Below are 16199 nucleotides of genomic sequence, written 5' to 3'. Positions count from 1 at the left end.
CTCCTCGCCCTGCTCTCTCCAGGTGGGCAGGGGCCACCCCCTTGCAGCCTGGGGGTCGGGGAGGGCTGCCAGGGCTGTGTCCAGGGTCCTGTGTTTGCACACTGTTTCTAAGCATCCAACAGCTTCGGGAAGTAGGTGTTTGTATTCCCTTTGTGGGTGTCCGTGCTAGGTCTCTTCAGTCGTGTCCAACCCTGTGTGACCCCATGGACCATAGCCTGCCAGTCTCCTCTATCCATAGAGTTCTCCAGAAAAGAATACTGGAGTGGGCTGCCATGTCCTCCTCCAGGGGATCTTCTAGACCCAGGTCTTGAACCTATGTCTCCTGTGATTCCTGCACTGCACGTGGATTCTCTACCGCTGAGCCACCATGGAAGCCCCAGTATTGCCTTTACCAGTAAGGTAACTGAGGCTCAAATAAGTTCATTGGCTCGGCCTCTGCCACCAGAGCCTGCGTGTCCCTGTTGAACCGAGCTGCCTCAGGGCGCTTGCGGTGCTGGAGGGGGAGGAACAGAGAGGGGTCCATCCAGAAGGTTATGAGGAGCAGGAGGGGCCTCTTGCGGCCAGTTCCTCTGAGAACCCCTTGGGAGGTCCCGGTCACTGGTGCCAAATCTTTCCCCTCACCCGCCTTGCGATTTCAGGTTTATTTCAAGCGAGACGGGGAACCCATCGATGCAGTGCCCCTGTCCGAGCCGCCGGCGGCCAGCTCTGGTCCCCTCCAGGACAGCAGGCCCTTCCGCAGCCTCCTGCACCGTGACCTGGACGACACCAAGATGCAGAGGTCACTGTTCCTGCTGGACGCTGAGAACCCGGGCGGGCGTCCCTCCACGGAGCGCCCCTCCCGCAGCCTGACCTCGGATCCCAGCAGCGTTATCCAGCCGACCACCGAGAACATCCCCGAGACGGTGGTGAGCCGCGAGTTCCCCCGCTGGGTGCACAGCTCCGAGCCCGTCTACTTCTTGCGGCACAGCCACAGCCCGGGCAGCGACGGTACCGTGGAGGTGCGCGCCCTGCTCACCTGGACGCTCAACCCACGGATCGACAACGAGGCCCTCTTCAGCTGCGAGGTCAAGCACCCGGCTCTGTCAATGCCCATGCAGGCCGAGGTCACGCTGGGTGAGGCCCACTGGGAGCCCCTCTGCAGCATCCCCCCTGCAGGGCTGGGCGGTGGGGAGCCTTGGAACAGGGCGGTGGGCTGCCGGCCACCCCAGAGACGGGGAGAAGATGGAGCAAGCTGGGGTTCGGGTCGGGCACAGAGGTCAGGGTCAGGCTCTTTGGGAGGTTTGCTGAGCTGGGTTGGAGGACATGGGAGTTACAGGGAGGTCTGGGGAGTCTGGTCCAACAGGATCAGGAATATGGAAGTCTCGGAAGTTTGCTACATTAGTGTTAGAAATATGGAAAGTTTTCAAGATTGAAGATGGGTGGAATGTGCCAGTCCCGGGAAGTTTGCTGCATGAGTGAAGGATACACAGGAGTTGGGACTTGTAAGATAGGGTTGCTGAGTCAGGTCAGGGAAAGAGCAGGGAAAGATGAGGACATGGAGGTGACAAGGGGGGGTTCTCGATTGAATAAGAGACCCACGAGCCCAGGGAAGACTTACTAGGCGTGGGTCATGAGCGTGGCAGGTCGGAAGCTGGTCGGATCAGAGTCAGGACTGCTAGCGGTTAAGGCTGGGGAATGTGCCGGGTGTGGGAGGGTACCGCTCTGGCTGAGCACCATGGAAACCCTGCCACCTGCAGGGATATCAGATGTGGCTCAACCAGGGAACTGGATGCCCAGGGTCAGCTCAGCCTGAGAATCCAGTCCCCAACCCGGACCTGCTTCCTCTTCCCATGGAGCACCAGCTCGGCCTGTCCCCAGAGCAGTTCCCTAAGATCTGATCCATTTCCGCCTATCCATCTCCCAGCTGAGTAGAGGCAGGAGAAGGGATGTGTGGAATCTTCTCTAGAAATATGAGACCCTTCGAGCCAGCATTTGTATTGACTGGGGTAGGGTGGGGCAGGGAGATGGCCTCAGTGACCCTGTACTGGTCTCCTCTGCCCACAACTCTCTGGACTTGACCTTCAGCGCCCAGCAGCTCAGCTCATAGCCCAGGGAGCCTGGGTGCGTCCCTGCAGCTCCCCCAGTGGTGAGCAGTTGTCTGGAAACATCGACAGCCCCTAACCCAGACCTCTCACAACCAAGGACAGATAGCAGTGACTGATGATGGCTGAGATCCCAGCCTGTGCTGGGGCGGGGAGGCAGGTGGCATCCAAAGGGCATCTCTGTTTTCAGCTGGCCCACCAGAAAACCTAGGACCAACTCTGCACCAGACACCAAAAGAAAGGATTTCGTGTACATATATGCCTAATAGGAGCCAGGAACGTATGCCAGGGTCCTCTCCTTCACTCTTCGCAGGCAGTTTACCCTGCAGTCCCATTTTACAGGTGAGCAAAACTGAGCCTCGCTTTGGTGGGATCCCTTCCTTTGAGTCACCAGGTTACAAGCAGCAGAGCTGGTATTTCCAGCCATTCTGTTGGTGCCTTCTCCACTTCCCCCTATGCCAGCCATTGAGCCTACCAGCCGCAGGATTGGGCACCCTTGCTGGCTATGGGTTAGTTCTCTGAGGACCCATAAAAAGGTCCCTTTGATTCCCAGAGGCCACTTGCCCACACAGAAAATGATCATAAGGGCTAACTAGCATTTACTGAGCACCTACTGTATACCACAGACCGTCGCTTTCCTCGTACAAACCCAGCTGATAGCCCGATCGTTAACCCTCGTGGTCACTCAATGAGGTTAGGGCTAGCAGTGTCCCATGTCACAGAGGAGGCAGCTGAGACCCGGGGAGGTGAAGTACGCTGTCCGCGGTAAGTAGGGCAGGGGTTCAAGGGCTCCAGTGTGGCTCGTGTATCGACCCTGCCTCCACTCGCTGAGCTGCCTAAGGACATCTGCTGTCACGGCGCCTGCCCCGTGAGTACCATATGCTCATCACGCCAGAGAAACTCGGCGAGCACCCGCTGTGGGCAGGCCCTGTGTCGGGCGCCAGGGTCTCTCCTTCACAGAGCGTGCCCAGACCCCCTCTCTCAGCCTTCCCACTTTGCCAGGCAGCCCCGCCCCCAGTTTCTCTGGACCCTCCATCCTTCCCAGAGCGCTTTCTTGCATTTGAGCCTCCCTGTCCGCAAGATACAGTCTACTTCCAGGCTGGGAGTCAGAGCAGCCTCAGCCCCTCATCAGGAGGCTTTATCCGTGAAGGCCACCCCGGCCTGTCTTGCCGAAGCCTTGGCTTCCCTCGAGAGGGCTCCCTGCCCCACCCCCAGAGAATGAGAAAGCTGAGACCAGACGAGGCTTCTGAGCAGCCAGAAAGGGGAGCTTGCAGCTCACCGCTGCCAGTGATGGAGCGGTGCTGAGGCTCCCGACGCCCATCCCAAGCCGTATTAGAGCACTTGCCTGCCCCTCCCGAGGTTCCAGATGGTTCCTCCCTCCAAGTGGGGCCACCCTGACATGCACCCCCAATCGTGCTCACCAGAGCAAGAGAAAGGCCCAGTCACAGGCAGTGGACACGACGGACATGTGTGTGTCCACAGGGACAAAGGGGTCTCAGCAGGGCCACCCAGGTGAAGGGGCCAAATAAGCTGCGTGAGTAAAGAAACCCTCAGCTGGCTTCCTGTCTCATCTCAACTGCTGTCAGTTGGTAGGACCTCAAGCTTCTTAGGACTCTGAGCCTCGTTTCCTGACCTGTTGAGCGGGGGGAGCAATGATAACCTCGTGTTTGGGGGGCACGCCCTGGAGCCAGGCTCTCTTCAAGATGCTTTCCCCACAAGATCTCCTTGCAGGGGCCGTATGAGGCGGCTGAGACATGCCATCAATATCCCCACTTTATAAGTGAGGGGACCCGGGCTTGGAGCAGCTCTCCTTGGGTCACCCAGCCAGGTCTGACCCCAGAGCCCGTGCTCTTAACCACTGCGCCCTACTGCTCACCGGTGGGGCTGTGATGAGGACCCATGGAGCCAGTGGCTATGGCCAGTGGACGGTGGTTTGAGCCACAGGGGTCCTGAGTGAGTGTCTGCACGTCACACAATCAAGGCATCCTGCACCCTGGCCATGGCGGTGAGAAAGTGCGCTGCAGGAGATGACCTCAGGCTCACTCTCCAATCATCTGCTCAGCACTTTAAAGGTCAGGCCAGCCAGGGTTGGGGCACGCCTCCCTGTGTTTTCTGTGTGTGTGTGTGTGTGTGTGTGTGTGTGTGTGTGCCAAGCTGCTTCAGTTGAGTCTGACTCTTTGTGACCCTATGGACTGTAGGTATTCCCCCTGCCAGGGATGCCCCCTCAGCTTAGATGCCACTGCCCACAAGAAGACAGAGGCCTGGTGGTCCTAGAGCCCGTGTCAGACGGAAACTACCTTCTTCCCACTGATCAAGCCAGAAACGCTTGGAGTCACCCACTTTCCCCCTTTTCTCTGACCCCACAGCCAAGCCATCCTTGAAAGTGAAAGTTGCTTAGTCGTGTCCAGCTCTTTGCGACCCCACGGACAATACAGTGCATGGAGTTCTCCGGGCCAGGATACCGGAGTGGGGGGCCGATCCCTTCTCCAGCGGATCTTCCCGACCCAGGAATTGAGTGGGGGTCGCCCACATTGCAGGCAGGTTCTTTACCAAACGCCCCGGCAGCTCCGCCTCAGAGTCCATGCCAGCGCCACCCTGCCCCGTGGTGTCCCCCCAGCCTCGCAATCTAGGCAGCGGCAGCTCACGCTGGATCACTGCAGCGGCCCCACACCGGCTTCCTGCGCCTGCTCGCGTCCTGTTCTGTTCTCCACCCTGGCTGATCTAAAATATAATCCACGCACACCCCTACCCAAACCCCCACGATGGTAGACAGATCGATGGAACAAGAGAGTCCAGAAACAGACCCACATACAGTCCATTGACTTTTTTTTTTTTACTCCAAAACATCCTTTATTAGAGATGAGTGAAATAACAAATCTGAGATGACTAAAACCAGTCACTGGGGGCTCTGAAGATAACCCTGCTTCCGGCTCTGAGACTGGCCGGGTCTCCAGGGTAAACAGCCCAGCCTCCCTGGCCAGTCTGCCGCATTAGCCATTCGCATCTTCCAGCCTCCCTCGCTCGTCCCAGTCCATCCCTGCCAGGACCCAGTGCCCAGCGCCCATAGAACTGATGTGTTAGACACTGATGATGGCTTGGTGCTGCTGCTGCTAAGTCACTTCAGTCGTGTCTGACTCTGTGTGACCCCATAGACAGCAGCGCACCAGGCCCCCCGGTCCCTGGGATTCTCCAGGCAAGAACACTGGAGTGGGCTGCCATTTCCTTCTCCACAGTCCATTGATTTTTGACAAAGGTTCCCCCCTGGCTGTTCAATGGGAAGACAGAACTCTCCTTAACACATGGGCCTGGAAGTACTGGATACACTAAAGGAAAAAAGGAACCTGACCCCTCCCTTGCATACACACAATTAATCTGAGATGAGTCACAGACCTAAATGTAAAACCCAGCATCATAAAAACTTCTAGAGCAAAACACAGGAATATATCTTTGTGACATTGAGGTGGGCAAGGATTTATTAAAAAGGTCACAAAAAGCACTAAATGCAAATTTGAAAATTGGTGAATTGGACTTAATCAAAATTCAAATCCTCTGCTCCTAAGAAGACACTTTAAAGAAAATGAAATGAGGTGAGATGAAAAAGCAAACTACAAACCGAGAGGAAATACTCTCGAGACAAATGTGTGACGAGGGGTTTATATCCTGAATATATAAAGAACCACTACAGATCAATAACGACAGATTTTTAAAGAGAGGATATATAAATGGTCAATCAGCATATATAAAGGTATGCAAAGAACATCATTAAGGAAATAAAGACTAAAACCTAAGTGAGATACCGCTTCACAACTACTAAAATGCCTGCAATAGAAAGATGGACAACACCAGATGTTGCCAAGGATGTGGAATAATAAGACCCTTCATACAGTGCAGGGCGTATAAAACAGTACTGCTGCTTTGGCAAACTGGTAGTTTCTTACAAAGATAAGAATACTCCTCTCTACCCTATGACCCAGCAATTTCACTCATAAATACTTATCCAAGAAAAACGAAAACACACATCCACGAAGACTCGGGGCTTCCCAGGTGGCGCTAGTGGTAAAGAATCCACATGCCAGTGCAGGACTTGCAAGAGACGTGGGTTCAGTCCCTCGGTTCGGAAGATCCCGTGGAGGATTAAACGGCAACCCGCTCCGGTACTTGTGCCTGGAGAATCCCACGGATAGAGGAGCCTGGTGGGCTACAGCCCACGGGGGCTCAAAGAGCCACCCACCACTGAACACACACAAAGACGCGAATGTTCACAGCAGCTTTACCCATAACAACAACAAAAACTGTACAAAAAAGAAACATGCAACTAGGAAAATGGTGATAAAATTTGTGACACCTTCATGTCACTTCTCATCAATACAGATGAATAAGCTCCTAACACACCAACAACACGGACGAAGCTCAGGAACACTGTGCCGAGTGAGGACAGACAGCAGAGTACACACTGCGCGATGCCATTTATACGAACATAAAACAAACCCCCGAGGACCGAAAGCGGAGCGGTGTTTACCTGTGGACGGTGTAAACTGGCTGGGAGGAGGTATCAGGGGACCTTTGAGGGGGGTGGGGACGTTCTCGAACTTGGCTGGGAGAGTGGTTACACAGGTGTTCACATTTAGCAGGGTTTGGCAAGTCGTGTTCTTAAGAACAGCGCATTTCCCTTATGTGAGCTTCAACACAATTTAAGAATATATGAAAGTCAAACAAAACAACCCAAGACAGACGGCATCACATGTACGCTTGCGCCCCCATGGAGCTCATCTTCCACGCTCTCCTCTGCTCCATCTGCTCCAGCCACAGGGTTCTCCTTACTCTTCCTCGAATACGCCCAGCTCAGGCCCACCTCCAGGACTTTGCACTGTCCTTCTTTCTGCCTGGAATAACCTGACCCCAGATAACCTCAAGCCCCCCCCATTCAGGTCTCTGCTCACATTTTCTACCCAAAGGCTCTTCACTTGAACACTCTTTCCAGGTCTCCTCTTGCCCCGCCCCCCCCGAACTCCTCCCCTTGCTTTGTTTTCTGGAATTGCATTTATCTCCATCTGCAAGTGTATGAGAGGTTTCCCAGGTGGCTCAATGGTAAAAAGAATCCGTTTACCAGTGCAAGGAGATGCAAGAGATGAGGGGGGATGATCCTTGGGTCGAGAAGATCCCCTGGAGCAGGAAATGGCAACCCACTCCAGTGTTCTTGCCTGGAGAATCCCTTGGACAGAGGAGCCTGGGGGGCTACAGTCCATGGGGTTGCAAAGAGATAGACATGACTGGGCGTGCACGCATGCAAGTGTATGATACATTTTCTTATTGCCTGGATCTTCCAATAGAATTTAAGTTGTATGTGGACAGGGTCTTATTCACACGGTACAGGGCTCAGTGAGGCTTAAACAAGGCAGTGCATCCGAAGTGCTTCCCATAGTGACAGAGTGAGTGCTCAGTAAATACAGGCTACTGCTGTTATTCATTACTGTATCCCCAACATTGCCCTGCATAGTGGCCAATACAGATTAGGTGTACAATAAAGAACTAGATGTAGCACATGAATGAATGAATGGGTGGGTGAGCAGATTAGTAGGTTTATGGGTAGGTATCTGGACAGACGATGGATGGATAGATGGACGCATGGGGGACATGGGGAAGTGGTATCATGGTAATATGATAGACTGATGGGTGGATGGATATGATGGGGGGATGAATAATATGATGGAGTGATGGCTGGCTGGCTGGATGAATAGAATGAACGCTTGGAAGGATGGATGGATGGATGAAGAAGTGGGTGGATGAGTAGGCGGGTGAGTAGATGACTGTCTTTGTGAAGACCTGGAATTCCTACAGTGAAGTGCCTAGGAGAGCTTTCCCGTGAGATTTCACAAGCCTATTCTTGCAGCGCAATGCTGAGGGAGTAAAGAGAGCAGTTATAAAGTCAGGATCTTTTGCACGCCCCTGAGCAGATGCACACCATTTCACACTTCTGTCCCGTCCCTCCTCCTCACTGTCCTTCTCAGAACAGTTTCTCACAGAGTGGGATAGTGGCCTATTCTCCCCATGTACAGGTGAGGAAACTGAGGCCCAACAGGTTGAACTGACTCATGCAAGTCACGTAACCAGAGACTAGAAGATAGGCCTCAACCCTGGGTCTCCGGACTCCCACTCTTTCCCCATGTCCAGGAATTGAGAGGAGGGAAATCCCAGGGGCAGAGAACCTTCCTGTGGGTCCTTTCAGTGACAAGTTCTAGGGGCAGGAGAGAGGGCTCAGGACCGGACTGTCAGGAGCTGCTGAAGGGAGTCAGTGTGCAGTGGAAGGGGTGGGTGATGGCAGCTGGACTCCCAGCAACTCCTGCTGCAGGTCAGAGGGGCCGCCTGCCACCCAGGCTCTCGCTGGCTGGCAGCTGCCAGTGTCAGGCCTGGAGGAATCAGGGCAGAGCAGACCCCTCGCCTACCCACCTGGTGCCCCTCAGGTGCTCCACCCAGGAGCACAGCGCAGCAGGGGAGGGGTCTGGCTTCCCACATGCTAGCAGCTCCCCTCTCCTCCACCCTGGGCTCTAGCACCCCTCTAGAGACCAATGCACCCTCGGGTCCTGCTCCGGCCACTTCTTCGCTGTGTGACCTCCTGGGAGCCAGTTATGTAACCTGCAAAATGAGTTTCATGGCAACTTGCTTCATAAGCATCAGGATGAGGGCTGGGGTGGGCACAGGAGATGGTCCTGGCACGGACTCGAGTGCATGTCAGGCGCCTGATAAACGTGAGCTCCCTCTCCTGGGGGCCAGGAGGCACAGGCCGCCCTGAAGCGGGTGGGCGGGGTCTTTAGAGAAGGGGGCGGTTAGGACTCTGACCCAGGAGCTGTCTGGGCCTCCTGCTCATGCGTCTCCGGGATGGGGGCTCTTCTATACCCCCTGCTGGCTGCAGGGGGACAGTGCTGCCCGCACAGGACAAGGAGAGGAGACAGACCATGCCCGCAGCGCCCCGCACCTGCAAAGGGACCTTGACAGCGCTTGAGAGTTCACGAAAAAGGCGAGAAAGTGACTTGACTACCCTAAGCCTTCGTTGCCTTATGAGGACAATCTCAAGAGGTTGGAGGTTTAAATGAGATCGTACATCTTAAGGTGCTTAACCAAGTGCCTGGCACTCAGGATGTGCTGGACAAATGCCCTCAAACCCACACCGTCTCCCAGCACTCCTAACAGCCCAGCCTGGTGGGTGGGCAAGGGTCGCCGTGGCTGTTCCCATCCTGCATTTGGGGAAAACCAGGGAAGGGCCTGGTCCAGGGGCGCCCAGGGGCTCCTCTCCTGTGTGGGTGGGGCCGCCCCCGCCTTCCCCATCCCTCCGTCCCCTGGCGCAGGCCCAGCTCTTCCCCTGATGCGTCTCTCCGCCCCACGTGGCCCTTCAGATGTCTTGCTTGTGATTTAATTAGCAGTCCTTTGGTGTCATTTTCGGAGAAGGAAATTGGCAGCGCCTGGGAGATCACTCACGTCCGCCGGCTGCTCTGAGTTCTTCTCTGAGAGCTCTGAGTGGGAAAGAGAGGTTTTGGGAGCTGGTGGGGCCGATAAGGAAATCCCGGGCCGGCCCCAGAGCATGGGGACAAAGCTTTTCTCCTGCTGCCACCCTGGAGATGCTCGCAGAGAGAGGCACAGAGCAAGGCACTCGGATCTAAACCCTACCTCTTTCCCTGGCCCAGAAATCTGCGGGGTCTGGCCCAGTCCACACCCTCATTACCCCCAACATTCAACCTCAGCCCCACGCCCTGGCTGCTCCCGCCACCTGGAACCCTTTTCAGGAGCTTCCTCTCAGCTGACATAGCAGCTCCTCGGAGGAGACACTCAGACCCTGACTCCCCACTGGTCCGAGTCTCCAGGATGCTAGGCTCTCTGATAAGCTCTTGTTCACATACTTACTTTGTATCGAACATCTGCCCTGCTAAAGTGTGAGCTCCGTGTCAGCAGACACACACCTCCGTCACCACCGCGTCCCCAGCCCTGCCGCGCAGCTGGCTCAGTAATTCCTTGTTGGATGGATGAGTGAGTGATGGAAGGATCTGGCAGATAGAAGCTTGGTGTGAAAGTCACGGGAGGAGAAACTGGCTCAGTGGGTGACCTTGGATAAACCCCTTCATTACGCCCGGGCTTCGGTTTCCCGATCTGAAACCTGAGGGTGAACGCAGCGATCTCCGTGGCTCTTCCTTCCCTGACAGTCTCTAGTCCCCACGTGGGCGTCATGTCTCCCAAGTTCAGAGAAGTTAAGGGGCTTGAAAGAAGTGACACCAGATGAGGAAGAGAATCAGGAGGACACAGACCAGGCCCAAGGAAGGAGACGGCTCCCCCCATATTTTGCTACCTTCCACTCACCTCCAACCCAGAGATTCCAGAAAGAAAAAAAAACCCATGGGTCAGATTGACCTGGAAGAAAGTGCTCTGGGGCAGGAATGATGAGACTGGACATTTGGCCCTGGTGCTTCCTCACTGTGCGGGCTTTGGCAAGTGGCTTCCCCTCTCTGGGCCTGTTAACTCAGCCACGCAACGGGGACGACGTGGCAAGACCCCACCTCACAGCGTTTACTGCACACACAAGTTTGAGAGTTCCTAGCAGTACTGGCTGCAGCTGAGTCATCTCCAGGTGGCACCGCCCTGTGGCATCCCCGACTCCCCCGTCCCCCGGCCGTCTCTGATCTGATGCCCCGTCGCACCGGCCGGTGCTTGTCTTTTGCCCCCACTGAGAGGAAACCCCCGCCAGGGCGGGGGGTGTGTTCTGGGTGCCATGGGACCCCCAGGTCTCAGCTCGGGAACTGTGCGTGAGAGCCTTCTCTTCCACTTCCCGGCCTCCTTTCTTTGCTGAGTCCCCTCTCCCCCGCGCAAACACACAGCCCTCTGACCCGGCCTTCTTCTCCTTTACAGTCGCTCCCAAAGGACCCAAAATCATGATGACGCCCAGCAGAGCCCGGGTCGGGGACACCGTGAGGATTCTGGTCCACGGGTTTCAGGTCAGCCTCTCTCTGAGCACCTGAGAGGGGGCGGGAGGTGGCCGGGGCCCCAGCCTCCCTCCCCTTGACCTCCAGCGCCGCCAGCGGGCCTCAGTCTCCTAATCTGTGTGATGGCAGAGTCGGCTTCCTCGAGGAACCACACAGGGTGCGTGCACGGCTTCGCCCGCCCACCTACAGCTCGGAGCACATGCGGCACGTGGCCTTGACCTTCTTTTCAGCCCTAGAGTCCTCTTCTTCCCAAGGTTCCGGGCAGCCACTCCCAACCAGTCAGATGGGAATGTGTTACCCGCCCCCCGCCAGGCCCTGCCTCTGGCCCCTTCCCGCTCTGGCAGAAAGGGTCCTCCTGTGACGCCGCCCTCCCCTGCTCTGGCCCACAGAACGAGGTCTTCCCGGAGCCCATGTTCACGTGGACGCGGGTGGGGAGCCGCCTGCTGGACGGCAGCGCGGAGTTTGATGGGAAGGAGCTGGTGCTGGAGCGCGTGCCTGCCGAGCTCAACGGCTCCATGTACCGCTGCATGGCACAGAACCCGCTGGGCTCCACCGACACGCACACCCGGCTCATCGTGTTTGGTACGCCGTGCCAGACCGGGGGGCGGGAGGGCTACCTGGAGCGGGTGGGGCTGTCCAAGGAGGTGGCAGCAGCGGGCCGAGTTCCCCAAATTTGCCCCGAGGAGGCGCCCCGCGGTAGGCCCTGGAGTGCTGAAACAAAAGCAGCTTTGGAGCTCAAGAGCCCTGGGTTCAAACCTCAGATTGTGACGGGGCAATGCTGGGCAAGCGGGTTCTCTCCCTCAGTCTCTCCATCTGTAGAATGGGGCCAATACCTCCCAGCCCGCACAGGCCGTGTGCCTGTCCTGAGAGGCGTGCTGACGTGACGTTCAGCGGTGCTGGATAAGGGGCCTCCTTCGCGAGTTCCGAGTGCCGTCCGTCCTCTAGCTCTCTTTCTGTTCTTCCTGACAGAAAACCCGAATATCCCAAGAGGAACAGAAGACTCCAATGGTAAGTCTCCAACCTCGGAGCTTCCAGTGTGAAAGCTCTGGTCCCCTAAACGGTCCCTTCACATGCGATTGCCCCTCCCTCCCTCAGGCCTTAGGCGCGTGACTGTCCTCTAGTTGGGCAGAGTCTGGGTCAAAGGTCAGGAGTGGACACTAACGCCGTTAAGGGGACCCAGTATCCCTAAGCAGCCAGCAGGGATCTCTAGCAACCAGGTCCTTCTGGGAGCCCAGCTTCCATGACCCCAAGAGGATGTGCTCAACCCTGACCCTGGGGTTGTGGCCTGGGGCCCTTGACCACTTCGCAGGATGCTGGGCATGCAGACCAATGCCTTGGCTGGGTCCTTTATGCTGCCCCATTCCCAGGCTGGCCCTGACCTGTAAACCACCCTGTGGGGCCCAGATACCCCTCCCAGGCCCACAGCCCTCCCCTCCCCACACTGAGCTGACCCCACATTTCATGATGCGTTCCCCCACACTCCTGGTCCCCACTGCGGGGTCCTGGGGCCCCCAGGGAGCCTGGCCTCTGCCCAGCAGGCCTGGGACAGGGAGGGGATCACACACAGTCAGCTGGGACGGACGGCAGGGCTGGGACCAGAACCCAGTGTGCCGGAACGCTGAAGTGCAGACTCGCGTCTGGGCCCCTTCGGAGCTCCGTGGTCCCCAGGGCACCCCCCACGCCCTCAAGAGAGGAGGCGGTGGGCCCTGCCCTGACGCTGCCCCCGCACAGGTTCTGCGTCTGGCCCCGCTGGCGTCCGGCTCACCTTGGTGCTCGCCCTGACAGTGGTCCTGGAGCTGACGTGAAGGCGCGGCCCATGCCCTCCACTCCATCCGGCACTGGCGTCTCTGCAACCGGTTTTCCTTTCTTTTTTAAACCATTTCCAGTCTTGTTCTTAGTCTCTTTCTGTCCGTGTCTTGGCTCCTTCGGTCAGTTTAATTAATACAGAACACTTTTCCCCACCTCGGTCTGTGGCTCTGAATTCTTCATGTTCTATAGCAGCAACAGGTGTCTCCCACATGCAGCCTTGGGACAGGCACTGACAGGGTGACAGAGGGCATGCTCTTTCCCGGAGGAGGGGTGGAAGGGCAGCGCCTTGTCTCATCCAAATGCAGGCAGGGGAGGTTGCCAGAGACTTTACTCAGGAAACCTAAGCTCCCTCAGGGCCAGGTGTAATAGTCAGCTCTTGCGACAACGATGCTGCATAACAAAGCGACCCGAATCACAGAGGCATGAAATGACAGGCACTAACAATTATGTTCATGTTCAGGATGAAGTGGTTCAGCTGATCTAGTCTGGATTCTGGAGGAGGACACGGAATCCCACTCCAGTCCTCTTGCCTGGAGAATCCCACGGACAGAGGAGCCTGGTGGGCTGCAGTCCACGGGGTCACACAGAGTCGGACAGGACTGAGCATGGCAGAGCCATCTGGACTCAGCTGGGCAGCCCTGCTTCAGGCAAGAGGCTGTCTGGGCTGGATTCCAGGCTTTGGGCTGGACTCGGCTCTCCTCCATGGGCGTTTGTTCTGGGGCCCAGGCTAAAGAGGTGGTGGCTGATCCTCTTATGGTGGGTCATCAAAGCTCAAGAAAAAAAAATGCAAACCAGACAAGTACAGTCAAGGCATCTGCCTATCATGTCCATACTCTTCAGCCAAAGTAAGTCACATGGCCAAGGCCAACATCAATCAAGGTCACACGTAAGTCAGCGGTAGAGGTTCCAGAACTTCTTACTCAACTACTAGACGACTCCCCAAGCCATCGGCTGTTGGAAGGAAGGACTGAGGGTGTCTGGGGGAGGGTGGCCTCTCTGAGCCGTGGCCCAGACCCGAGGGCCACCAAGGAGAGCCCTGGGGAGTGTGTGATTCGGCCAGGAGAAGCTGGGCTGCAGTAACACATGAACCCCAGAATTAACCCTGTAAACCAACTGGAACACACGGCTTCTGGAATCTGCACGGCAGAGAAGGAGAGGGCTGGAGGATCGGAACGGTGCACAGGGTGATACCCCCGCAAAGACGTTCCTGTTCTTTTTTTAAATTTTTTATAAACTTTTTATTTTGTCTTGGGGTATAGCCGATTAACAACGCTATGACAGTTTCAGGTGAACACCAAAGGGACTCAGACATACATATACATGTATCCACGCACCCCCAGAGCCCCTCCCATCCAGGCTGCCACATGACATGTGCTGCACACCAGGTCCTTGCTGGTTCTCCAGTTTAAATACAGCAGTGTGTCCACATCCATCCCACACTCTCTAACCATCCCATCCCCCCGGCAGCCATAAGTTCGTTTTCTAAATCTGTGAGTCTCCTAAGATGTTCACATGCTAATCCCAAGGACCTGTGAATATGTTACCTTAAGTGACAAAAGGGATTTTGGCCAATGTGATTAACTGAAGGATCTTGAGGTGGGAAGATTGTCCTGGATTACCCAAGTGGGTCCAGTCACAAGGGGTTCCTTATAAGAGGGAGACAAGAAAGCAGCAAGTAGGAGGAGCTGTGATGACAGAAGCAAGAGATCGTCATGATGCCGGAAACATGAGCCAAGGAATCCAGGCAACCTCGAAGCTGGAAAAGGCGCGGAAACGCTCTACCCTTGAGCCTCCGGAAGGAACCAGCCCTGCCAACAGTTTCACTCTGTCAGGCTCATCTCAGACTTCCCACTTCCAGGACTCTCTTAAGAGGATAAATTTGCCTTGTTTTGAGCCTCCAAGTTGGTGGTCATTGGTCACAGCAGCGATGGGAAACTGGTACAATCACCCAGGATGCTTTTCAGGGTCAGGCCTTGCAGAGGCGTGGTGGGGGGGGTTTAGTTGCTCAGTCATGTCAGACTCTTGCGACCACATGGACTGTAGCCTGCCAGGCTCCCCTGCCCATGGGACTTCCCAGGTAGGCATACTGGAGTGGGTTGCCATGTCCTTCTCAAGGGGATCTTCCCAGCCCAGGGACGGGACCCACATCTCTTGCACTGCAGGCAGATTCCTTACTGACTGAGCTGTAAGTGAAGCCCATAGTGACACAGACCACATCTGCCACATCCCACTGTCCTAGGGGTTACTTGCCCTCTGTCGCTCCCACTGCATTGGTGTGTTTTTGGTTTTTTTTTGGCCAACATGAGCTATAAGGCCAGCCCAGATTCAAGGGATGGTGAAATCGATCCCACTTTTGGAAGGGAACTGCAAAACCCCATGGTATAGTGTGTGGATACAGGTCAGAAGGCAGAATGAGGGCTGTGTTCACAATCTACAGCAGCCCCACATTCTGAACTTGATATTCCAGAATCTTGGTTTCCCACCCACCACGTCACATACTCTCATTTCAGCTGGGAAGCCCAAATGTCTCCTCATGGCAATTTCTCTTTTAAAAGTGTGACAACTAAATTATCCACTCATACAAAACATATTTGCCTGCCTGCATCCTGCAAACAACAGTAAAGAAGTTGATTTCCAAGTGTTGAAAGGTCTCTCATATCCGTCAGTATAAACATCCAGGCCAGGTCAGCAGCAACAACCACGTAGCGCCACCTGCCCCCTCAGCCTACTTCCTTCTTCCCCAAAGCCCTGCTCTGTCCAGCGTGAGCCACCTGCCGCCACTCCTGCTGCCTGCCAGCAATCCTACCTAAGCAGTGTCGCACAAGGGCTTTGCCTGTTTTCTGGAAGGAACAAAACAAGATTGGTTCCTTCTTTTTACCTTAATAGAGGGAAGCCCATGTAGGCATGAAATTGGAATCGCTTTGCCCTATTAACAGCTCTGGCGCTGGGCTCCACGGCCCCTAAAGTGCATCAACATCTCAGCAGCAAGTGAATGAGCCACATAAAGTGGGAGTGGACACGCCCAGAGAGTCATCTGGGAGGCCTGCCGTCTGCAGGGGGCGGGGCGGCCATCTGCTTTGGACTCAGAGTTTGAGGACACTGAGCCCTGATCAGGCTGGAAAGGGTGATTTGTCCGACCTAGGACCGCAAGGATGCAAGGTGGGGTGGGTGACATCAATCCCAGCCCGACAGGGAGACAGATTCATTTATTTGTCTACCTGGCTACTCACTCATTTGACAGACTCTGAACACCCCTCTGGTCTGGCTCTATGCCAGGCAGGAGAAACACCAAGACAAGCTGGGCAGATCCTCCCATGAAGAGCACCTAGTCCCTGCAGACTGA

General features: G+C 55.8%; 1 protein-coding gene across 1 annotated transcript in view; it reads left to right on the top strand.

Annotated features, from left to right (window-relative positions):
* IGSF21 (immunoglobin superfamily member 21) overlaps positions 1-13007 on the top strand; it is a 271583-nt gene extending 258576 nt beyond the window's left edge. The window contains exons 6-10 of the mRNA XM_081576094.1: positions 639-1113; positions 10974-11059; positions 11437-11629; positions 12017-12055; positions 12779-13007. Coding sequence (XP_081432220.1) covers positions 639-1113; positions 10974-11059; positions 11437-11629; positions 12017-12055; positions 12779-12852 — 867 coding nt within the window. The 3' untranslated portion in view covers positions 12853-13007. The remainder of the gene's footprint in view (positions 1-638; positions 1114-10973; positions 11060-11436; positions 11630-12016; positions 12056-12778) is intronic.
* Positions 13008-16199: the final 3192 nt, after the last annotated feature.

This window comes from Giraffa tippelskirchi, chromosome 3 (genome assembly GCF_054371585.1).
Source record: "Giraffa tippelskirchi isolate mGirTip1 chromosome 3, T2T-mGirTip1v1.2.pri, whole genome shotgun sequence".
In the NCBI taxonomy this organism is placed as follows: Eukaryota; Metazoa; Chordata; class Mammalia; order Artiodactyla; family Giraffidae; genus Giraffa; species Giraffa tippelskirchi.
The sequence above is the reverse complement of the archived record's forward strand: the minus strand, read 5'-3'. Positions and strand labels throughout refer to the sequence as shown.